We start from the raw sequence: 19,833 nt of genomic DNA, 5'->3' as shown, positions 1-19,833 counted from the left end.
GTTTCGCCGCCGCACCATGCTGCCTGGCCACGCGGCACGCTCAGGAACTGGCAAAATTAGCTGGGAGGTAATTTTTGGCCGTGTTCTCCCTCATTTGCAAGCCAGAGCCGCTTCTCCAGGAATTCCTATTAAGTGCTATTAGCTCCCAATTAATAGGCGCTGGCGGAGCGCGGCCCGGGTGGCCGGGGTCACCTGTCCCTCCTCCAGCGCTTGAACCTATTCTGGCAGCCCGGTGGCGGCGGGTGCCTCCGCCGGGGCCCTGGCACGGGGCTGCCCTGCCTCCCGCCAAGGCTTCCCGACCCCGGGACCCCCGGTGCCCGCGGGCGGGGGTGCTGCCAACCGGTGCCCCGGGTCCTGCCCTCCCCGGCCGGTGCCCCGCGCCCAGCCTCGCCCAGCGGTGCCCGGGTGGTGCCCGGCGCGGGGCCCCGGGGCGGCGGGGCGGGGCGGGGCGGGGCCCCGGGGCGGCGGTGCCGGTGCCGGTGCGGGCCGGGCTCACGTTACGGCGGCCCCATTGGCTGCGGCGGGGCGGGGCGGTGCCGCCCAGGCAGCGCCGGGAGGCGGCGGGCACGGCCGGGCGCTCCGCCGCGCTCCGCTGCTGCTCCGCCACCGGCACCGCCACCGGCACCGGCACCGCCACCGCCACCGGCACCGGCACCACCACCGGCGGGACCGGGCGCGGGGCCGGGCCGGGCATGCAGAGCGCCCGCCCGGACGCCTGCCCGGGCCAGCTCGGCGCCGAGCGGGTGAGTGCCGCCACGGGCACCGGGAGGGACCGGGGGCCACCCTGCCCGCGCCCCGCCGCCCCGCCCGGGCATTGCCGTGATGTCAGGGCGCTGGCAGTGACATCAGCGCCGTGACATCACGCGCGAGGCCAAGGCGGCGCGGGGGACGTGGGCGTCCGGTGGGACGCGGGACACCGGTGGGACACGGGTGGCGGTGGGGGCACGGGTGGCCACGGGACGCGGGTGGCCAGGGGCCACAGTGCCCGGCCGTCAGGGTGCCAGCAGCACCGCCACCCCGGAGCTGCCACCCTGCCACCCGTCTGGGCCGCCCGAGGGGGCCGGCGGTGACAGGGTGGCCCAGCCGGCTCCCCTGGGCCTGCCGCACGCCTACCCGGCTCCCCGCACCGGGTGTGCCAGCGTCCCCGGCCAACTCCGGGACGGGGCAGCTCGGAGCGGTGGCACGTTGCCAGCAGGGCTGGCCAAGGGGGTCCCAGCCAGCGGGGACCAAGACAGGGACTGGGACGGGGACAGGGACAGCCTGGCCAGCAGCTCTGTTAGGGCCGGCCGGAGGGGGCTGGTTTACCGGGACGGGGGAGCAATCCCTCCTGCTCGCTCGGCTTCCCGCGGCTCCAGCGCGGAAAGGAAAGCGGACGTAACACCCTGCTTTTGGGTTCAGACAATAGGAATTCAAGAGCGAGGAGCGGCCCAGCTGCAGGAGCCAGCCGTCCCTTCCAGCACCCGCCTGGCCACACTCTGTTCGGCCCCGACCCCCCACGCTCCCTGGCGCTTTGGGGGGGCTCTGGCCCTGGGTGCAGGCCTGGCTGCACCCTGACGTCACCCGGGGTGTCCCCGGCTGGAGGGCACAGGGTGGGTGGGGTGGCCCTGCCAACGCATGGGGGGAGCGCCCCGCCCCAGCACCCGCGGGTGCCCTGGGGCTGCAGCTGGCCCTGCGCCACCAGCGGGGTCCTGCCGGTGGGGTGTCCCGGCTGCCGTCCCACCGGGACGAGGGGAATTGAGGGGCTGGCGGGGGGCGCAGCAGGGCGCCCGGCTCCTACGTGCCGTGGCCCTGTGTCATTTCCCGCAGGCACGGCCGGGGCTGGGTGCCTGCTTGCTCACCCGACATGCCGCTGCACGCCAGCCGGCTCGGCGCAGGAGCCGCAGGAAAGCGGGGCCCGGGGCTGCAGGCAAGCTGAGACCTGCGCCCCACTCTCCGCTGCACGCCCGGCTCTGCGAGCAAAGCCCCCCCGAGCCAGGACTGGGGGGCACGGGGTGGCCGGGGGGTGGGATGGGGGGTTTGTGGTGCTGGCAGGGGGAAGCGGGGATGACAGCGCTGACCTGCCCTTTCCCCACAGTGGTGCCGGCGGGAGGCAGGGGCGGCGTCGTGGGCCCACATGCCCGGCACGCGGCAGGCGCCGCAGCACCCCGGAGGGGCGCCGGGGCCGGCCCCCCGCCCCCCGTGCCCCCCGCGCCCCGGCTCGGCAGCGGACTCGGCCTGCAGCCTGGAGCCGGGGGGCGAGGAGGAGGACGGGGGGGGCCCGGCCGCCCGCTCCCCCCCAGCCAGTGAGCGCAGCCTGGAGTTCGACTCGGGGTACTCAGAGGCGTCAGGGGGCACATGGCGGGAGGAGGAGGTGCCCGTGCGGCGCCGGCACCCGCCGCCCTGCCAGCGGGCGCACCGGCTCTCTGCCGGCCCCGCTGCCCCGCCGCCTGCCCCCGCCCGCCGCGCCCGCCCCAAATCCACCTCAGACGCCTGCCTGGAGCAGTGGCGGGTGCTGGAGCCCAGCGACACGCGGGACTGGACCGTGGCGCTGCTGTCACAGAGCCGGAACCGACAGCCCCTGGTGCTGGGTGACAACTGCTTCGCTGACCTGGTGGAGAACTGGATGGACCTGCCCGAGGTGGGCGCCGAACCCCGGCGCCGAAGCCCTGCCGAGCCCTCCCGCCGGCTGGCCAAGCCCCCCGCCTTCCTGCTCAGCCTCTCGGGCAACGTACGCCGTAAACTGGCCAACATGGCCCGGCCTCGGGGGGCCGAGAGTGCCCGGCCAGGTGGCCGTGAAGCCACCAAGCGTTTCTCCTGCCCGCTGGGGCTGGGGGGGCAGCCCAAGGGCGCCTGCTTCCACCAGTCCCACAGCAACATCGCCCAGCTGGCCACGGACTTCCACCGCTTCACTGCCCTCATGAACAGCCGCAGCCGCCAGCCCATCATCTGCAACGACGTTATCGGCTACATTTAGCCCTGCCTGCCACTGCCCGCACCCTCCTCCGCTGTAAATAAACCCCGGTTTTGTATGGTACGGGTGCAGCGATGTTTATCAAGGGGGGCTGCCTGCACCCCGGCTCCAGGCAGGGGCAGGCAGGGGATTTTTGCAACATGGGCCAATGCATCCTGCAGCTTTTATTGCATGGGGTGGGGGGTGCCGGCCCCTCATTCAGGGTAGGGAGCAGAGGAGAGGGGGACAGGTATCTTCATCCTCAGCATCCTCTCCCTCGCACACATACAGCAGCTCCAGCTCCCGCCGTGGTGGCTCCCCGGCATCCTTCAGGTTCTCCGATAACCTGTAGCAGGGAAAGGGGATTTTGGGAATGCTGGCTTGTCCCCCGAGGCTGGCCAGGAGCCCTGGCAGGGCATTAGGCCCCTCCGGGGCACCCGGCTAGGCTGGGGGGATGTAGGGGCCAGCAGCGAGGGGCCGGGCAGGGGTCCCGCCCCGGGAAGCGCTGCCGGCAGGATGTTTATCCAGCAGCTGGCTGGGAGCTGTGCTGCAGCTGGAGCAGCTCAGGATGGAGGGAGAGGGGTCTGGCAGCGCACCCTGGGGCAGGATTGGGTCTCGGAGATGGGGACCTACCTCTGCGCCCGTTGCTGGGCCCGTGTCTCTTCGTCCTCCTCACTGTTATAGAGCACAGTGTGGTCGTGCAGGAGCATGGTCACGGTCCAGCCGTATGTTCTCTGCAAGAGGGGTTGTCAGGATCCAGCCCTGCACCCCCCAGGGTGACCCGGCTGGGTGCTGCCCACACCAGGCTCACCTGCAGCCAGTCCAGCACCTCCTGCACCGTCATCTCCTGCCCGTCTGCACCAACTGCCCGCAGCTCCAGCCGGTCCCAGCAGCTCCACTCCCGCCCACCGTACTGCAAGGGGGAGCATGGGGTAGCAGCCGGCACTGGCACCCCACATCCCGGCTGCCCAGCCCCATGGCACAGTGACTGCTGGGGCACGAGGGCTGGGGGACAGCAGGGCAGGAAAAGGGACAAGGCTGGGGGCAGGGGGACAGGGGTACTGCAGGGGGACGGGGGCACTGGGGAGCACAGCCATCCCCCCAGCACTGCAGGGGCCAGGGCTGGCGTGGGGCCGGCGCTGCCCCCAGCCCCGGGCCAGGAAGGGCGCACAAAGGGCCATTGAAGCACTGCCCAGCTCCACACAATCGCCTCTTCTCACGCCCGCGGCCCCCCGACCCCAGCTCCGGCCCGAGGGGGCCAGTGAGGCGCCGACCTCACGGCCGAGGGCTGGATGCGGCCCCGCACCGTCTGGCACGGCTGCCCTGCCATCTGCCCTCGCCGCAGGCAGCGCCAGCCCCTGCCTGGTGCTGGCCCCGGCCCTGCTCGGGAAGGGGCGTTCGCACCTGGCTGCTCTCCCCTCCTGCCTTCTGCTGCCTTCTCACCTCCTGCCTTCTGCTGCCTTCTCACCTCCTGCCTTCTGCTGCCTGCACTTATCCCACCGGGGTGGAAAGGGCTTAACCCCATCCTCACCAGGGCGGCAACTGCCCAGCGCAGAGGGAATGCCACTGCCCACCCCAGCGCCCTGGAAAGTGCATCCCTCCAGCTGAGGCTGCCCCCATGGTGGGCTCCCCAGGCCCCCCAGGTCACGCCAAGCGGGCCTGGGGGACATGTGCTCCCACCACGGCCAAGCGGCCAGGCGCAAGACGTCACGCCAGGCACCCTCACCGTGGGACGTGGAGGTGCTGGGCGCTGCTGCGGGGACCGGAGGGCACGGCCAGCCCCAGCAGCATCCTCCACCCAGGGACGGTGCCAACCCGAGGGCACGGTGGCCGGGACAGCACAGGGCTGGGCAGCCCGCGGGGTGTGAGGGGGCCGTGGGGCGGCCGGGCAGCCCGAAGCGGTGCTGGAGCCGGCGCAGGAGGTGGAGGCGCCTCCCTCCCCCTCTTCCTGCCCCCGGCCCTGGGCCCCCCGGGCCAATCTGGTTCCAATCGGCGCTTCCTGCCGCGCCGGAAGGGCTGCCTCGCACGCCATAAACCCCCAGACAAAGGGGCCTCTATCGCCCAGACGGTCCCAATCTGGGCCTGCCCCCGCCCCCGCTCTCCCTCCCCGGCAGAGCGGCTGCAGCCCGGCCCCTCACCACCACCACCGGGACCCCCGGCCCCGCTCCCCCCGGGCGGCCCTTCCCGGCCTGGTGCCAGCTGCTCTCTGGCTGCTGCAGCTGGTTTCCATAAGCCAGATGTGCGTGGCTGCCGCGGCCCCCCACCCCCTGGCCGTGGGGCTCGCCGTGGGGCCCGCTGTGGGGCGGCGGAGCTGCCTTAGCCCCACGGATGCTCCAGAACATCCTGGTTGGGCCCAAAACCAGGGTGAGCGGGACGGTGGTAGCGGCTCGGTGCCAGGGGGGCAGCCGCAGGAAGGAGCCTGTTCCTCGCTGCCTGGCGGCGTGCCCGGCCCGCCGTGGCACCCAGCCCCGCTTCCCGAGCCCCACGGCCAGGGCTGCCCCTCCTGCACAGCTACCTCCTCACCCCTGGGTCCCCCTGGCATTGCCCCACAGTGGCTGCTGCCAGGAGCTGGGACACCCCAAGACTCCCGGGTGTCCCCCAGCTGCCCTGCCCCAGGGAAGAGGGTCCTACCCGGTAGGTGGGGGGTGGCAGGGGCTGGATGCGGAGCAGCAGGCAGTCAGACAGGCAGAGGTTGCTGTTGCGGTAGTAGCTGATGTCCTGGCACCCCCACACCAGCTTGTAGACCTCCAGGCACGCCAGCCCGGCCACGGCCGCTGTGGTGGTGATGATGGCAGGCACAATCCGCCCTGCGATCCGCTTGCTCTGAGGACAGGAAGGGTGTCACTGGCTGCCTCGCATGGGACAGGGACCCCTGACCCCGTGGGCTGTGCCCCTCACCGTCAGCCAGTCGGCAGGGGGGATGCCGTAGTTCTCCGCACGCAGGTTGGATGCTGCCGTGATGAAGTCCATGTGGATGTTGTTGTCCTGCAGGGAAGAGCATGGGCACATCAGTTTTCTATGGGGACACTGGCGTCCTGTGGGGACGCGCAGCCACCAGCCCCCCAAGCTGAGCAGGGCCACCTGCCCGGCCCCGAGTACCTTCTCGAAGTGGATGGGCTCCATCAGGGGCACTTGCACCTCCTCACTCCCAGCCAGCTCCTGTCGCCGCTGCAACAGGTCCTGGGTGAGCTCTGCCAGCCGCCTATGGTCTGGGGGCACAGGGACCCCTGGGGTAGTACCCCAGCACAGCGGCACTGTGGGGGGCACAGCACAGCGCCCCCCGTCTCAGTCCAGGTCTTCCTGGGTGCTGGGGCAGGGACGAACAGCACTGCAGCCCCACTGCCACCAGGCTGGACCTGAGGACATGACCCGGGGGACTCAGGGGCGTGGGGAGCCTCACCCACAGGTGCCTGTGCCTCCTGCTCATCCGTGAGGGGGATCTGGAGCCCCTCCCGGGGCTCAAAGGGTGGCAGGACCACGCTGCGGAGGATGGTCTGGGCGGCCGCCCGGTCGTTGCACGGTGGCACCTTGTGCGCTTGGGCAAAGAGGCGGGCGGCAGCCAGGATATACTCCAGGTGGGTGTCCTGCGGGGGCAGAGCGCCCGGGCAGCCGGGGGCGGTCCACAGGCCCACACGGCCAAAAGCTGCCTGCTTTGCCCCGAGGTGGAGATGGAGGTGCCTCTCCTCCTCCTCCTCCTCCTGCAGCAGAGCATGCGTGGGCTGTCCCCAGCAGCGCCCTGGCTGACCGAGGGACAGGGACAGACCCAGCCCAGGACCTGGTAGCCCTGGACAGGCGGTGGCAGATGGAGCACGACTATGGTCTGGCATCCACCGTACCCCTGGCACAGGCTCAGCTGTCCCCCCACACTGTCCCTGGCGGGGGGCCCCACAACTCTCCCGTGCACTCACATTGTCGGGGTTGAACGTCAGCGGATGGGGACAGCTCCTGTTCCCTGCCCAGAAGGGGACACCCGGGCTGGCCTCCTGGCACAGGGAGAGCAGAGTCAGGCCTGGGGACACCATTCCCCTGCCTGCGGTGGGGTGGCCAGCAGAGGGGAGAGGGTTCGGGGGGTGCCAGCCCCATGGGTGCCGGGCTCACGTGCTCCGGGGGTAAGGTGTGCAGCAGCTGGGCGATGGCATCGTGGTAGCGGCTCTGCCAGTGCCGGCGGGCCCAGCGCACACAGTCCTCCCAGTCCTGTGGCCGCTCCCACAGGCTGCCCAGCACTTGCTCCAGGACCTCCAGGGCCTTCTTGGCCGGCAGCTGCTCCAGGAAAGCCGGGTCTCTGCAAAAAAAAAAAAGGCACTGCTGCTACTGGCCTGGGAGCAATCCTGTGGGACACCCTGGGTGGGACGTGTTGGTCTGATTCTCCTCTCCGCAGCCCTGGCAGCGGCGGGCAGTGCCCCGGCAGGGCTGGCAGCTGCTTCCCCAGCGCCACTCCCCCAAGCCCACTCACTCCATGAATCGGTTGATGTGCTCTGCAGGCAGCTGGAAGAGTCCCTCGAACTCATCGCGGGCCCACTGCAGAGGGGAAGCAGAGGTTAAGCACTGGGACAGCCCCCCCTTGTGCCCCCTGGGACCCCCAGCCCAAGCCCAGGGGGTGGGAAAGTCCATGACAGGGCTGGCCGAAGAGCTCGGGCTGCCAGCAGGAAGCAGCTGGGGCCATATCCTGCCCGCAGCCCACTGCCGGGCCATGGCCAGAGGGGGAAACGGGAAAGGAAGACAAAGGTGCCAGGGCTTCTTCGCTGGGTGCTGGGCCAGTGCGGCACAGCCTACCTGCAGCGTGTGCTGGATGGTGGTGGGGAAGTACCGCAGGGTGCAGAGGGGGAAGGTGCCATCCTCGGGGGTGCCAGCCGGCCCCAGTGGCTTGGTCACAGGGGGCACCATGGCCAGCACGTTCCCCCGCGGCCCCTCCGTGCCCGAGTCCAGCAGCGGTGTGAGGCAGCGGTGGCAGCGGCTCTCCAAGTAGGCACCTGTGGGGAGCCAGGGGTGCTGGGGAGCCAGGGGACACATTCAAGGGTTCGGCCCCTTTCCCCTCCCCAGCACTCACGGGCCTCCAGCGTGTCCAGGGCACTGGCAACGCCATCCAGGCGCCGGAAAAAGTTGTCCCCATAGAGTGGCTCAGTGGCAGGTCCCACCTCGTTCTGGTGAGCTGTCACCCTGACATTGGGGTTCATGCGCCGCACAGCTGCTGCGGCCACCACCGACTTTGGCTTCTGTCAGGGCAGAGAGGGGATGGGCAGCTCTTCCCTGCCCCACAGCCCCGGGGAGCCCCCGGAACAGCCAAGGTGCCCTTTGGGGGGAGCTCGGCCCCTGCCTCATGGTGCCTCACCGATATATCCACCGAGCGGTAGAGGAGCTGCCGATGGAGGTTGGAGAGGGCAACGGTGTCCATGTCTGTGACAGTGAGGTCCCCGCCTGGCCCCGCTGCCAGCCCCATCATGGCAAAGTTTTTCAGCAGCTCGCAGCCGATGGCACCAGCTCCCACCTGCCGGGGCAGAGCTGCTGCAGCTCCCTCTGCACTGGCTGGCTGCTCCACAGCCTCTCCCGGCGCCGCAGCACCCACCCCAGCTCACCACCAAGTACTTCTGGCAGCCCAGCTGCTCCTGGAAAGCGGCTCCGAAGACGGCGATCTGGCCATCGTAGCGAGAGCCCCTCTGCCGGCACAGAGGAGCTGTGTGAGGGCAGGTGGCCACGGTACCCCCGGTGCCCAGGAGGGGCTCAGCTCACACTCTCACCGGGGCACAGTCCTCCTCCGTCAGCTGTGCGGCCCCCTCCACCGCCAGGCACTCCAGGGCGTCGAAGTACAACCACTGGTCCAGGGGCAGGAACTTCCTGGTGATGGCCTGGGGCGAACGGGACCGTCGGTTCCGCAGCCAGCAGGGTCCCCCCGTACCCCAACGCAGCCCTGCTGCCTGGCCCAGCATCCCCAGGCAGGCAGCAAGTGCCCTCTCGTGGTCACCAAACGCCGCCGGACAGCCGTGCAGAGCATGACCAGAGGGACCCCCGGGCCAGGACCCCCACCCCGCTCACCTTCAGCACCTCCTGGGCTGCCAGAGCCCCGACGATGGCGGCCACAGGGCACAGGTCCCCAGCGCTCACACTGGCGAAGGCTCGCACGACATCCTCATCCAGGGGATCCTGCTGCACCCCCAGGCTCTGCGCCAGTTCCAGCACACGCTCGGCGTCCGCCTGTGGGCAGAGGGGTGAGGGCAATCCTGGGCAGGGTGGCGAGAGGCCGGGGGGACCGGGCAGGGGCAGGACGGGGACTCACCGGTGCCCTGGGCCGGGGCAGGCGGCCCTGCTCCCCGCAGAAAGCGTGCAGGGCCTGGAAGGCAGCGTGCAGGCTGCGGCTGCGTGGCAGCTCCTCGGGAGTCGCCACACGGATCTTGGGCTTTGCCAGCGCCCAGCGCAGGGGCTCCTGCCGGCACAGCGCCAGGGCTCAGGCGAGCGTTTCCCCAGGGCTGGGGCACGGCATGGTGCGGCAGTGTCCCAGCTTGGGTGACAGCACCGTGGAGCCAAGGGGGGACTTACGTAGGAGTGCACCTGGGGCAGCCGAACCTGCGAAACCAGGCCCCCGCGGAGGTAGGGTGAGAAGGAGCTGGTGTCACCGATCTCCAGCCTTGAGGCATCTGGGGATGAGATGGGGGACAGACATCACAGTCACCGCCAAGGACCTGGTGAGTTCCCCAACCCTGGGCCGGGGCAGCCGGGACCCCCTGGGGGCTCACCCAGCACACGCACAGGGACAGGCTCCTGGCTGTTCAGCTCCGCCATCCCCTCCACGCCAGAAAACGTCACCAGGTCACCGTTGCAGAAAAGGTGGCCGTGGCTGTCCTCTGTCCTCGTGTATGTCACCACACCTGGGTTGCCCTGAGGAAGGGAAGGGACATGAGGGTGAGGGAAGTGACCCAGGTGGCATAAAGCCACCGGAGGAGGCAGCGGCGGTTTGGGGGAGCCTGCTGAGACTGCCCTCCTACCTGGGAGATGTGCTGTACGGCGGCACACACCGGGTCCCCTTCTGCTGGGTCGTCAATGACGAAGCGCTCCCCAAAGTCGCAGAACAGCTGCCTGGAGAGGACCGATGGGGTTTTGCTGGAGGAGTTGCCTCACCAAGCTGCCCAAGCCCTGCCAGGTCCTGCCTGGGCCAAGCAGCCCCGCCAGCGGGACGGGGACACGGGCTGAAGAGCAGGGCTGGGGGCTCCGGGGACAAGGTGACCTGGAGCCAGTGGCAGAGACGCCTTACCCCGCCAGCCCCTTGGCGTCGGCCACAATGAAGCAGATGCCCTGGGCATGGCAGAAGTCCCCAACACGGAGCTGCTCCTCCAGCGGGGCCTCAGTCAGCACCACCACCTGCGCCAGGGCCGTCAGCGGGTGCCACCGTCCCGGGGGTCCCCGGGGCACGAGGGTGTGGGCTTACCTGGAAGGAGGCGAGGAAGGCCTCCGACAGCTCCCCGGTGTGAGCTGTCACCACCACGCCAGGGTTCAGCTCGGCCAGGGCCTGCTGGGACGCCTCGGCACGATTCCGGCCTACATCACTCTCCCCCAGAAGGAACTGTGGGGTGAGCACATGGCGGGGTACCCCGCGGGTTTGGGGGTGCTGCTCACCACAGCAGAGCGCTCCACGAGGCCCTGTCTGCACTGGTGGGGGCCCTCCGCTGAGGACCATACCCATGACATGGGATGCCCCATGGGCCCCCCCCCCCCGTGATGATGAGGGACACCCTGCTCCATACCCATGACAGGGACCTCCCACTCCACGCTCCTTACCAGGACCCCCAACCTGTACCCGTTACTGAGATCCCCCCACCCCGTACCCATACCTGCAGCAGGGATCCCCCAGCTGCACCCACACCCATTACCACGACCTCCACCCTCACCTGTACCCACTACTGGGACCCCCACCCACCTGTACCTGTGCCCATCACTGGGGCCCCTGTCTGTGCTCGTACCCGTTATGGGCACCCCCATCCATACCCACACCCGTTACTGGGAACCCCATATGTACCTGTACCGGGACCTCTGCCCATACCCGTACCCAGTACCGGGACCCCCGTCTGTACCTGTCACCAGCATCCCCACCCACATCCGCACCCACTCGTACTGGTTACAGGGACCCCCACCCGTACCCGTGCCCGTGGCTGGGCCCCCCGCCCGGCCCCGCCTGTACCTGATGGGCACGGTCGGCGGTGGAGGCGGCGCCGCGGTCGTGCAGAACGACGCGCCCGGTCCCCGCCAGCACCAGCGCCGCCGCCGCCTGCGCTCCCGGCCCGCGCAGCCCCGACACCAGCACCGCCGCCCCGGCCAGCCGCCGCGCGCCGCCGCCCAGCACGTACCTGCGGGGCAGGGACCGTCAGCAGAGCCCGGGGAGCCGCCGCCACCCCCCGGTCGCGGTCCCGGTCCCGGTCCCCGCACGCACAGCTGCCGCGAGTACAGGGCCTCGTCGCCGCTTCCCGCCATGGCGGCCACGCCCCCCGCCAAAGCCCCGCCCCAGCCCCGCCCCCGAGAGGCGCCCGTCCCGGAAGGCCCCGCCCCCGGGAAGTCCATTCCCGAAGGCCCCGCCCCAACCCCGCGCCCGGAGCCGATCCCTGAAGGCCCCGCCCATCGCTGAATCCCCGCCCCTAGCCCCGCCCCCGGGAGCGGCCCATCCGCGAGGGGCTCTGCCCGCCAGGACGGCCCCGCCCCGGGGAGGCCCCGCCCCCGGCGCAGCCATGGCGGCGGCGGGCTGGCAGGGCCCGTGGCGGGCGCTGGCCGCGCTGGGCCGGGAGCTGGCGGCCGAGTGGGCGGCGCAGGACGTGCGGGCCGCGCTGTGCCAGCTGCTGCTGCTCTGGCTGGGCCTCAGCCTGCTGGGCGTCCGCCTGGCCTGGCGCGCCTACGGCGGGGCGGTGGCCGCGCTCTGCTACCGGACGGGGCCCGTCGCCCGCCGGCCCCCCGGCCCCGGCCTGAGCCCCGGCACCGCCTCCGGGCCCGGCCCCGCGCCCGCCCGGCCCCGCGCGCACTCCCTCTCCCCCGCCGGCCCGGCCGGACGCAACGGCGCCGCCGAGCGGCACTGCCCGCCCCGGTGAGTCCCGACCGCTACCGGGCCCGCCGCCGCCACCCCCTCCCCCGCGGCCCTGCCGGCCCCGGCCCGGCCCGCGCCCTCCCGCCTGCACCCCCGGCCCGGTGCGCCCCAGTGAGCGCCGCCCCCCCCCCCACCCTGCCCCAGCCCAGCGAGCACCCTCCTGGCTGCGCCCCCGGACCAGTAAAGCCCAGCGAGCGGCTCCCCAGCCCCGTCCGGGATGTGCCACCGGCCCAGCGCACCCCAGTGAGGGCCCCCCGGGCCACACCCCCAGACCAGTGCACCCCAGCAGGTGCCTCCCTGCCCGCACCCCTGGACCAGCACACCCCAGGGAACACCCTCCCACCCATGCCCCCAGACCAGTACAGCCCAGTAAGGGCAGCCCCAGCCCTGCCTGCCCCACCCAGGCAGGCGGGTGCCCCCCCCCGTGCCGGGGTGCTCCCCCAGCCCCGCTCACGCTGCCCCTCTCTTGCAGGGAGGGCCCGGCGGCGGAGCCGGCGAAGACGCACCGGGAGTGAGCAGCACCGGGACCGCCGGGCACTGCCCGCGCCATTAAAGCGCTGTGCCGCACTCGCCGCCCCTTGCTTTGGCACCCGCCGCCGTCACCAGAGGGGAGGCCAGGAGAGCGGGGCGGGGGCGTTTATTGGGGCCGGGGTGCTGTGCCCGCGGCGGGCGCTGGCCTCACTTGGCCATGTAGTACTGGGTGGGCACAAAGGGCATCTTGGTGACGAGGGCTGGGTGCTGCTTCTTCCGCACCTCGACAGTGAGCGCGGTGCCGGCCCGGCTGTGTGCCGCCTCCACGTAGCCCATGGCGATGTTCTTGCCCAGGGAGGGCGAGGGGCAGCCGCTGGTCACCGTGCCTGGGGACGCGGGGACGCGGGGAGGTGAGCAGGGGCTGGCAGCTCCAGCCCCCTCCCCTGCCATGGGCGCAGCTCGGGGCTGTGCCTGCACCAGCCCCCACCTACCCACAGGCGTGCCCTCGGGGCCCAGGATGGCTGTGTGGGGACGGATGGGGGGTCCCACCGACGTCAGCCCCACGCGCTTGCGCTTCGGCTTCTCTTTCACTTGCGCCATGATGATCGCTGCGCCAGGAAAGTCCATGGCCGTGCGCCGGCGCTTCCCTGCGGGGCAGAGATGGGCGAGGGTCGGCAATGCCCACCCGGTCGCCTTACTGGTCCCCGTACTTGCCCCCCCGGCCCATCCCAAGGAGGAGGTGGCGGCGGACGTGGCCCCAACCTACCCAAGGTCCACAGCAGCCCGGCCTCGGCAGGCGTGGTGGTCTCGTCGATGTCGTTGCCGTAGAGGCAGAGCCCGGCCTCCAGGCGCAGGCTGTCCCTGGCCGCCAGCCCCGCCGGCCACACCTCGGGGACACCCAGCAGCTGCTCGGCCAACTCCACCGCCCGCCCCGCGGGCACCGAGATCTGCGGGGGGACAGGGGCAGGGGCAGCGGGGCATGGCCTTCCCCTCCCTTGGTACCGCGGTGAGGGGGTGCCGGCACAGCTTCCCAGGGTACCTCTACACCATCCTCGCCGGTGTAGCCGCAGCGCGTGACCCGGCAGCCCGGCACACCAAAGACCGTCGTGGTGATGCTATTCATGAAGGAGAGCTTGGCTAGGTCGTCCGACAGCCCCGCCTGCAGCACCCGTGCCATGGAGGGACCTGGGGAGGCAGGTGGCTCTGGGGGATGGCAGCATCCGGGCAAGCGGGGGGATGTGGGGAGGGCACTGACATCCATCGGGGGAGGGCAGGCCCACGTGGAGCCCCCCGCTACCTTGCAGAGCCAGCAGCGCGTTGTCTGACACCTCCAGGTGGACGTCAGCGCCGGTGCCCCGCAGCTCGGCTGCTCTGCCCTGCCGGGGGGACAGCAGGCTGCTAGCGTGGGGGCCGGGCTGGTGCCAGCCCCGCACGTGGCCGCGGCCACCTCGCCCTGGCGCAGCCACAGACATCACCAAAAGGTGGGAGGACTCATTCCCACCGCACGTCCCCACTTCCTGCGGGGCTCGGGCAGCCCCGTACCCTCATGATGGCCAAGTCCTTGTCGGCGCAGCCGGCGTTGGACACCACGTAGAGGTGATCTTCCGAGGTGTTGGTGACGATGAGGTCGTCCACGATGCCGCCCCTCTCGTTGGTGAGCAGCGTCAGGGTGCCCTACGGGACGCGGCCCTCAGGAGTGCGCGCAGGCTGCCTGCGTCCCCCCCCTGGCCCCCCAGGGACCTCTGACCCCGCCGGACGCCCGGTGCCACCCCGGTGCCCTGTACCTGTCCCAGCTTCAGCTCGGCGATGTCCCCCACCACCAGGCTCTCCATGAACCTGACGCGGTCCCGGCCGTACACCCGGGTCTGGAAGGGGCCGGGGGGGGCTGTGAGGCGCTGTGGGGGCCCCCCCCGGCCCCGGCCCCCATCCCGCCCCGGCTACCTGCGGCATGTGGGAGACGTCGAAGAGGGAGCAGCAGCGGCGGGTGTGCAGGTGGGACTGGAGGTGGCCCTGCCCGTAGTGCAGCGGCAGGCTCCAGCCGGCGAACGGCACCATCCGCCCCCCGCGGGACCGGTGCAGGGCGTCCAGCGGCGTCCGCTTCAGCCCCTCCTCGGCCCCCCCGGCCCCGCTCAGCGGCGCGGAGCCCGGGGGGCGGCGGGGCAGCGCGGCCCGGCAGCCCGCCCGCAGCATCCTCCCTCCCTCTCTCCCTTCGTTTCGCTTCGCTTCGCTTCGCTTCGCTTCCCTTCCCGGCACGGCCCGGCCCGGCCCCGGGGCCCCTGGGACATGGAGTCCGCCCGGCCCCCGCCCCGCCCCGCCCCCGGCACCGCCTCCCCCACCGCCCCGGCCCGGGGGGATGCTGGGTGCGGGTCCTGCCCGGCCACTGCCCCCCCCCCCCCCCCCCCCCCCAAAAGACACAGGCAGACACAGGCAGGGCCAACGTAGCAGCTTTTAGTCGTGACCGAGGCTCTCACCGCCCCCCCGCGGCACCTCCTCGGCCCCCCGAGCACCCCCTTGTCTTGCCGGCAGGGCCGGGGGCCGCTCCCCAGGGCGGAGGCTGGGCGGGGGGAGCCGGGCTCTGCCCGCGGCAGCAGCGCGGGATGCGCCAAGAGCAGAACAACTGCGGCTGGAGGGCACCGGCCTGGGAGAGGCTCACGGGGGGGGGCGCCGGGGCGGCAGCGCTGTCCCCCACCACCAGCCAGCGCTGGAGGAGTCGGGGAAGGGGTGCGGGGAGGGCCTGGAAGCCCCCCCGAGCCGCAGGGGGGACGAAGGTCGATGCAGGAGCGCAAGAATCCGCCTGGGCCCGGGGAGTGCGGAGGAGCCGGCTCCGCGGGGCAGCACCGGCGGGGCTCATGTGTAGGAAAGCAGGTTGATATCGTAGCAGCCGTCCACCTGGAAAAGAGAACAACCGTCGGGCCCTGCATGGCACCATCGCTCTGCCGGGATACCCCACCCCACCTCGCAGCCCCTCCGGGAGGGCTCCCCCGCGACGCCGGCGGGGTGCTGGGACTCACGTCGAAGCGCCCGATGCGGGCGGCTGCCTGGCGAGCCCGGATCACCTCCGTCAGCACCCACATCTGCTGCACCTCTGTCGACACCTTCTCCGGGTCGGGGAGCTCCTGGAAAGAAGCGGGCACGATGCTGTGGAGCGGGGATGACCCGGATGGATGGCCCCGGGCTCAGGCAGCGGTGCGGCCGCGTGGCTGCGCCCCCCCGGGAGCCGTGACGGTGCCCACGCTGCCGACCTGCCGGTGGTTCCCCAACGCAGGGGGAGCAGGGCCCCGCTCTAGGAAAACAGGCAGCTGGGGGAACGGGTGACCCTGAGCCGCAGGTACCGCGGTGCCGACACAGCCCGTCTCTGCTGGCAGGCGTCCAGGGCGAGGACAGAAAGCAGATCACTGGCTAATCATTAAAAACCTAATCGCACAGTCCAGAGTTTCCCAACAGCCTCCCTCCACGGCGCTCCCGGGGCCTGGTGACAGAAAACCCGCTGCAGGCGCCGGTTCCCTGGGACCTTTAGCCAGGCGGGACTCGCCGGCTCAGCAGCAGCTCCCCAGGCCAGGGCAAAGCTCTGTGCTGCTTCTCCCCTGCCCGGCCCTGCCCACGGCACCGGCCTGCTGATGGGTGCCTCACGGTGATGCTGGGAACAGCCAAGCCCAGAGCGACCCCCAGCATCGCCCCCAGACCACCCCTTGCCAAGGGGCACATGATCCCAGCGAGCAGCAGGGGACTGGGGTGTCCCCCCCAGCCTGCCAGGCAGGGACCGGAGTCCCAGACCTGCCAGGGATGGCAGAGGCCTCGCTGCCAACGCGGAGGAAGTTCCGTAGCACCGAAGGCCGGCGGCAGAACGGCCCCGGTGGTGCTGGGTGGCGTGGCACGGCTCCCGGCCCAGCCTGCTCCTACCGGCAGCGGCAGCGGCTGACTCAGCAGGTTCCCGTGGGCGAGCCAGCTGCCCACCCCTGCCCTGCTGGGCCCGGACTTTGCTCCCCAAAGGCCAGGCAGATGCGGCCCACAAGCTGTAAACATGCGCCGTGGCTGCGGCCGCCCTCCGCCCGCGTGCTGCCCCGGCTGGGTAACGTGCTCCCCACAGCGCACCCTCTGCAAAGCGCCGGGGAGCAGCCAGGCCACCCTGTCCCCACGCGTCCCACCTGCCGGCTGGGCGACGCTGCGCACCCACTGCTCCCACGGGGACGTTCCTGTCCCCAGAGCAGAGGGCAGGTAGACTTTAAGTGTCACCTCAAATCGCACATCCCTATGGAGATACTTTGCTTCTGAACGCTGTAAACTACTTCCAGCACAAGGCAGGTTATTTTGGGGCTCCACAGCTATTCCTGGTGGGGACTTGGAGCCGACGGGGCAGGGATGGGGCCAGCAGCCTCACAAGGGACACTTGCACCCGTGAGTGGCACCCCACGTAGGTCCCTCCTTCCCCCCAGGACCTCAGCTAGGATCACTCACCCTGTGTAGGCTGGCTGGCTGCTCCGGAGGGGTCAGCTGCGAGAGCCAGGAGGGGAAATCCTTCTGGGGGCTCTGAAACAGATCCAGAGGGTCACACCAGGGTGTCCCCGATCCCACCTCCACCTCTCACACCACGCAGCGTGCTGTGGTTTGGAGCCCATGTTATATTGCTATGGATATAAGTGTCACTTTACTGTCATTAAAGGGAATTTTGAGTTTTGAGCGGTTGTTTGCAACCAGTAATTTGCTGCAGCAATCTCCAGCTCCATCCCACTGCCCAGACAAACATCCACCTCTGGAACAGGCAGGGCTGGGGCTGGCTGGAGCAGTCCCTCCCCCGGCCCCCAGCACACAAGGGGACCCCAAGTGCCCCAGCGAAGGACAAGGACTTGGACCCACCCCTCTGTGTACTCTGGAGGGAGCATGAAGCCCCCAGAGCTGTGGGGAGCAATGCCAGGATGGTGGCATGTCCTGGACACCCCTGCCCGTGCCTGGCAGGGAGGGCAGCACCGGCACCCACTCACCTTCTGTCCAGGAGGGAAAATCTGCAGCTCCTCGATGGTGAAGTGGAGCCAGACCGGGGAGGGCTGCCGCAGGATGAACCGCACCGCCGTCACCTGGTCCACGTCACACAGCATCTGCCGGGGCGAGGAGACAGGGAGGGGGGGGCTGTCACCGCAGGGGCTGGCCAGGCTGCCGCTGTTCCGGGGCAACTTTTGGGATTTCCTCCCAAAAAACCCCCAAGCCGCCCCAGATGGAAGGAGCCTGAGGGAAACGTCACCTCACGGTGGCTGTGTGGGCAGAACGGGGCACCGGCCGGACCAGCACGGGGACCCTCGCTGCTGAGAAGGGCTGGCAGGGGCCGGCCGGCACGCCGCTGCCGTGGGGGGCACGGTGGGGCATCGGCACAGGGCCCCAGGGAGCGGGGGCCACCCGGGGGTGTGGGCAAAGAGGGGCGAGCCCCAGGGGCGCGGGTGATGTCCCGGCCGTGCCGACCTGGTGGCGGTGGAGGGAGAAGTAGTCCTGGGAGCCCTCCTCGGTGTGCGGGCAGGGCATCAGGCAGTAGTCCCGCAGGCAGGTCACCCAGCGGCGGGAGCCGGGGGGGCCGGGGCGCTGCACCCGCACGCTCAGGAAGGCCGTGTAGAAGTTCCTGAAGACGATCTCGTGCACCTGCGGGACCGGCGGCCTCAGCCCCAACACCGGCATCCCGCCCCCCATACCGGTACCGGCATCCCACCCCCCCCGCCCATGCCGGCACCCGCACTGCCATCCCCCCGCCCCGCATCGGTACTGGCACCGGCATCCCCCCCACACTGGTACCAGCAGCGGCATCCCCCCTGCTACCGGGACGGGCAGCAGCATCCCCCCGACAACACCGCGTGCTGCCCCTGACGGTACCCCCGGCACTGGCATCCCCCCCCTACCGGCACCGGCCCCGGTACCACCCTCAGCATCCCCCCCACCCCCCATACTGGGACCGTTGCCGCCCCCGGCATCCCCCCTCCCGCACCGGGACCGGCACCACGCCCCCCACCGGGGCCGCCCCCAGAATCGCCCCCGGCACCCCCCGCCCTGGGCCGGGCCGCACTCACGTCGGCGGCGGCGCCGCGGGGGAAGCGGAGGTCGATGACGGCGACGCCGGGCCGCGCCGGCTCGGCCCCCCCGCCCAGCTGGAGCGCGGCGGCGGGGCGGGGGGCGCAGGGCAGCGGGGAGCGGCCCTGCCCCGCGGGCGGCCCCGGCCCCGGCCCCGCCGCTCCCGACATGGCGGCGCCGCGCGGCCGCCGCTCCTGGGCGGGGCCGGGCCGCGCGCGGGGGCGTCACGCGCCGCGCGGGCCGGAAGCGGGAGCCCCCCTTCCGCCGCCAGGGGGCGCCGCGCTCCCGCCCGCCCGCCCCAGCCCGCCCGGTCCCGCGGCGGCGGCAGAGGCAGGGCGGTAGTAAAGCACACGGTTTATTGACTCCGTACGGTTCTGTACACAGCGCGGAAACCGCCCCCGCGACGCTCACAGCAGAGCGGGAGGGGAGGAGGGGAGGGGCGAGTGACACCCCCCCCCCCCCCCGCCTCCCTCACGGCCAGCACGGAGCGGCCCGGGAGAGCCCCCCGCCAGCGGAGGCGGGGCCCGCGCCCACCCAGCCGCTCGCCCGGGCCGCGGCACCGCGCCGACCCCCGAGGGAGGGGGTCGGTATGGCTCGGGTGTGCGCTGGGACCCCCCCTCCTCCCGCCCCCCCCACCCCCCCCCCCTGCTGCACAGGGGTTATTTCTCCTCCCTCCCCAACGTACCCCAAAGAACGCTCCGGGAAAACACAAAAGTAAATCCATGCTTAAAATGATTTAGCGCGAAGGAGACGAAAAATAATATCTCTAAAGTGAAGGAAGAGGCGGCCGAGGGGCAGGAGGTGGCCGGGGGGGCCCCGCGGCTCAGCCGAGCTCGGCCCGCGCAGGGCGGTGGGTCCCAGGGCCGGCACTAGGAAGCTAAAGCTCGTACAAACTGCTGGCAGCGGTACACCGGTTTTTAAGTCTTTTTTTAATAAAACAATTCGAGGCTGTATCAAAAATTTAGTAAAAAATTAGATTTGAGAGTTCACTGATTTTTTTTGACTATTAACTATTCTGGCTTGGTGTTTTTTTTTTTCCTTTTTTTTTTTTTTCCTTTTCCTTTTTTTTTTTTTCTTTTTAAAAACTTTTTATCTTTTCCAACAGCGTCCGGGCGCGGAGCAGCCGGGAGGACGTGTGCAGCCCGGAGCCGGGGGCCGTCGAGGCCGTTCTGGCACGGCTCCCGAGGAGTCGTTGAGGCAGAGATGGGCACCGCACTATGGAGAAAACACCCCACCGTCGCCAAAACACCTCGCGGGGAGGGGGTTTTGCTTAAAAAAGACCACCCCAACCTCGGCGCTTGCCCTCCTGCGAGCCCCCGGCATGGTG

General features: G+C 70.9%; 5 protein-coding genes across 13 annotated transcripts; 2 read left to right on the top strand and 3 right to left on the bottom strand.

Annotated features, from left to right (window-relative positions):
• Nucleotides 1–551: 551 nt before the first annotated feature.
• Nucleotides 552–3,013, top strand: INKA1 (inka box actin regulator 1). The gene is made up of 2 exons (XM_074836555.1): nt 552–743; nt 2,075–3,013. The coding sequence occupies exons 1-2, from the start codon at nt 693–695 to the stop codon at nt 2,951–2,953; spliced, it is 930 nt and encodes a 309-aa protein (XP_074692656.1). The 5' UTR covers nt 552–692; the 3' UTR covers nt 2,954–3,013.
• An 81-nt stretch (nt 3,014–3,094) lies between these two features.
• On the bottom strand, nt 3,095–11,401 carry UBA7 (ubiquitin like modifier activating enzyme 7). 7 transcript variants are annotated; one of them, XM_074836554.1, is made up of 24 exons: nt 11,346–11,401; nt 11,097–11,262; nt 10,347–10,481; nt 10,173–10,279; nt 9,907–9,997; nt 9,658–9,799; nt 9,461–9,558; nt 9,201–9,347; nt 8,960–9,118; nt 8,665–8,772; nt 8,503–8,583; nt 8,259–8,414; nt 7,977–8,142; nt 7,703–7,899; nt 7,383–7,447; nt 7,028–7,211; nt 6,838–6,912; nt 6,330–6,513; nt 6,029–6,138; nt 5,828–5,914; nt 5,561–5,752; nt 3,741–3,842; nt 3,563–3,663; nt 3,095–3,275 (listed from the first exon to the last, which is right to left on the bottom strand). In XM_074836554.1, exons 1-24 carry the CDS (start codon nt 11,384–11,386, stop codon nt 3,149–3,151), a joined length of 3,021 nt encoding a protein of 1,006 aa, XP_074692655.1. In that variant the 5' UTR covers nt 11,387–11,401; the 3' UTR covers nt 3,095–3,148. The 7 variants fall into 7 exon arrangements, with proteins under 7 accessions (XP_074692655.1, XP_074692653.1, XP_074692649.1 ...); XM_074836552.1 differs by having other exon boundaries at nt 6,330–6,627; nt 11,346–11,387; XM_074836548.1 differs by having other exon boundaries at nt 6,330–6,627; nt 7,383–7,899; nt 11,346–11,387.
• A 200-nt stretch (nt 11,402–11,601) lies between these two features.
• Nucleotides 11,602–12,554, top strand: TCTA (T cell leukemia translocation altered). The gene is made up of 2 exons (XM_074835890.1): nt 11,602–11,987; nt 12,460–12,554. The coding sequence occupies exons 1-2, from the start codon at nt 11,638–11,640 to the stop codon at nt 12,500–12,502; spliced, it is 393 nt and encodes a 130-aa protein (XP_074691991.1). The 5' UTR covers nt 11,602–11,637; the 3' UTR covers nt 12,503–12,554.
• Nucleotides 12,555–12,607: 53 nt separating this feature from the next.
• Nucleotides 12,608–14,756, bottom strand: AMT (aminomethyltransferase). 3 transcript variants are annotated; one of them, XM_074835887.1, is made up of 8 exons: nt 14,400–14,754; nt 14,243–14,323; nt 14,001–14,132; nt 13,756–13,834; nt 13,498–13,643; nt 13,225–13,405; nt 12,950–13,105; nt 12,608–12,844 (listed from the first exon to the last, which is right to left on the bottom strand). In XM_074835887.1, the coding sequence occupies exons 1-8, from the start codon at nt 14,646–14,648 to the stop codon at nt 12,666–12,668; spliced, it is 1,203 nt and encodes a 400-aa protein (XP_074691988.1). In that variant the 5' UTR covers nt 14,649–14,754; the 3' UTR covers nt 12,608–12,665. The 3 variants fall into 3 exon arrangements, with proteins under 3 accessions (XP_074691988.1, XP_074691990.1, XP_074691989.1); XM_074835889.1 differs by lacking the exon at nt 14,001–14,132 and having other exon boundaries at nt 14,400–14,756; XM_074835888.1 differs by lacking the exon at nt 14,243–14,323 and having other exon boundaries at nt 14,400–14,755.
• Nucleotides 14,757–14,890: 134 nt separating this feature from the next.
• Nucleotides 14,891–18,691, bottom strand: NICN1 (nicolin 1, tubulin polyglutamylase complex subunit). The gene is made up of 6 exons (XM_074836556.1): nt 18,506–18,691; nt 17,910–18,083; nt 17,438–17,551; nt 16,914–16,985; nt 15,470–15,574; nt 14,891–15,347 (listed from the first exon to the last, which is right to left on the bottom strand). The coding sequence occupies exons 1-6, from the start codon at nt 18,674–18,676 to the stop codon at nt 15,306–15,308; spliced, it is 678 nt and encodes a 225-aa protein (XP_074692657.1). The 5' UTR covers nt 18,677–18,691; the 3' UTR covers nt 14,891–15,305.
• Nucleotides 18,692–19,833: the final 1,142 nt, after the last annotated feature.

The sequence above is a fragment of the Strix aluco genome, chromosome 11, assembly GCF_031877795.1.
Source record: "Strix aluco isolate bStrAlu1 chromosome 11, bStrAlu1.hap1, whole genome shotgun sequence".
NCBI lineage: Eukaryota > Metazoa > Chordata > Aves > Strigiformes > Strigidae > Strix > Strix aluco.
The sequence above is the reverse complement of the archived record's forward strand: the minus strand, read 5'-3'. Positions and strand labels throughout refer to the sequence as shown.

What these genes read in the sequence shown, in the direction of transcription:
- INKA1 (XM_074836555.1), top strand. Translation starts at nt 693, where the DNA reads ATGCAGAGCGCCCGCCCGGACGCCTGCCCGGGCCAGCTCGGCGCCGAG. An exon ending in GCCAGCTCGGCGCCGAGCGG is followed by an intron (nt 744 to 2,074) that starts GTGAGTGCCGCC and finishes CTTTCCCCACAG; the next exon opens with TGGTGCCGGCGGGAGGCAGG.
- UBA7 (XM_074836548.1), bottom strand. Translation starts at nt 11,386, where the DNA reads ATGGCGGGAAGCGGCGACGAGGCCCTGTACTCGCGGCAGCT. An exon ending in CCGCCGACCGTGCCCATCAG is followed by an intron (nt 10,482 to 11,096) that starts GTACAGGCGGGG and finishes CTCACCCCACAG; the next exon opens with TTCCTTCTGGGGGAGAGTGA. An exon ending in TGCCCCGGCCCAGGGCACCG is followed by an intron (nt 9,119 to 9,200) that starts GTGAGTCCCCGT and finishes CTCTGCCCACAG; the next exon opens with GCGGACGCCGAGCGTGTGCT.
- TCTA (XM_074835890.1), top strand. Translation starts at nt 11,638, where the DNA reads ATGGCGGCGGCGGGCTGGCAGGGCCCGTGGCGGGCGCTGGCCGCGCTG. An exon ending in GAGCGGCACTGCCCGCCCCG is followed by an intron (nt 11,988 to 12,459) that starts GTGAGTCCCGAC and finishes CCTCTCTTGCAG; the next exon opens with GGAGGGCCCGGCGGCGGAGC.
- AMT (XM_074835887.1), bottom strand. Translation starts at nt 14,648, where the DNA reads ATGCTGCGGGCGGGCTGCCGGGCCGCGCTGCCCCGCCGCCCCCCGGGC. An exon ending in CCGAGCTGAAGCTGGGACAG is followed by an intron (nt 14,133 to 14,242) that starts GTACAGGGCACC and finishes CGCGTCCCGTAG; the next exon opens with GGCACCCTGACGCTGCTCAC. An exon ending in AGGACTTGGCCATCATGAGG is followed by an intron (nt 13,835 to 14,000) that starts GTACGGGGCTGC and finishes TCCCCCCGGCAG; the next exon opens with GGCAGAGCAGCCGAGCTGCG.
- NICN1 (XM_074836556.1), bottom strand. Translation starts at nt 18,676, where the DNA reads ATGTCGGGAGCGGCGGGGCCGGGGCCGGGGCCGCCCGCGGGGCAGGGC. An exon ending in CCCGCGGCGCCGCCGCCGAC is followed by an intron (nt 18,084 to 18,505) that starts GTGAGTGCGGCC and finishes CCGGTCCCGCAG; the next exon opens with GTGCACGAGATCGTCTTCAG. An exon ending in TCTCCCTCCACCGCCACCAG is followed by an intron (nt 17,552 to 17,909) that starts GTCGGCACGGCC and finishes TCGCCCCGGCAG; the next exon opens with ATGCTGTGTGACGTGGACCA.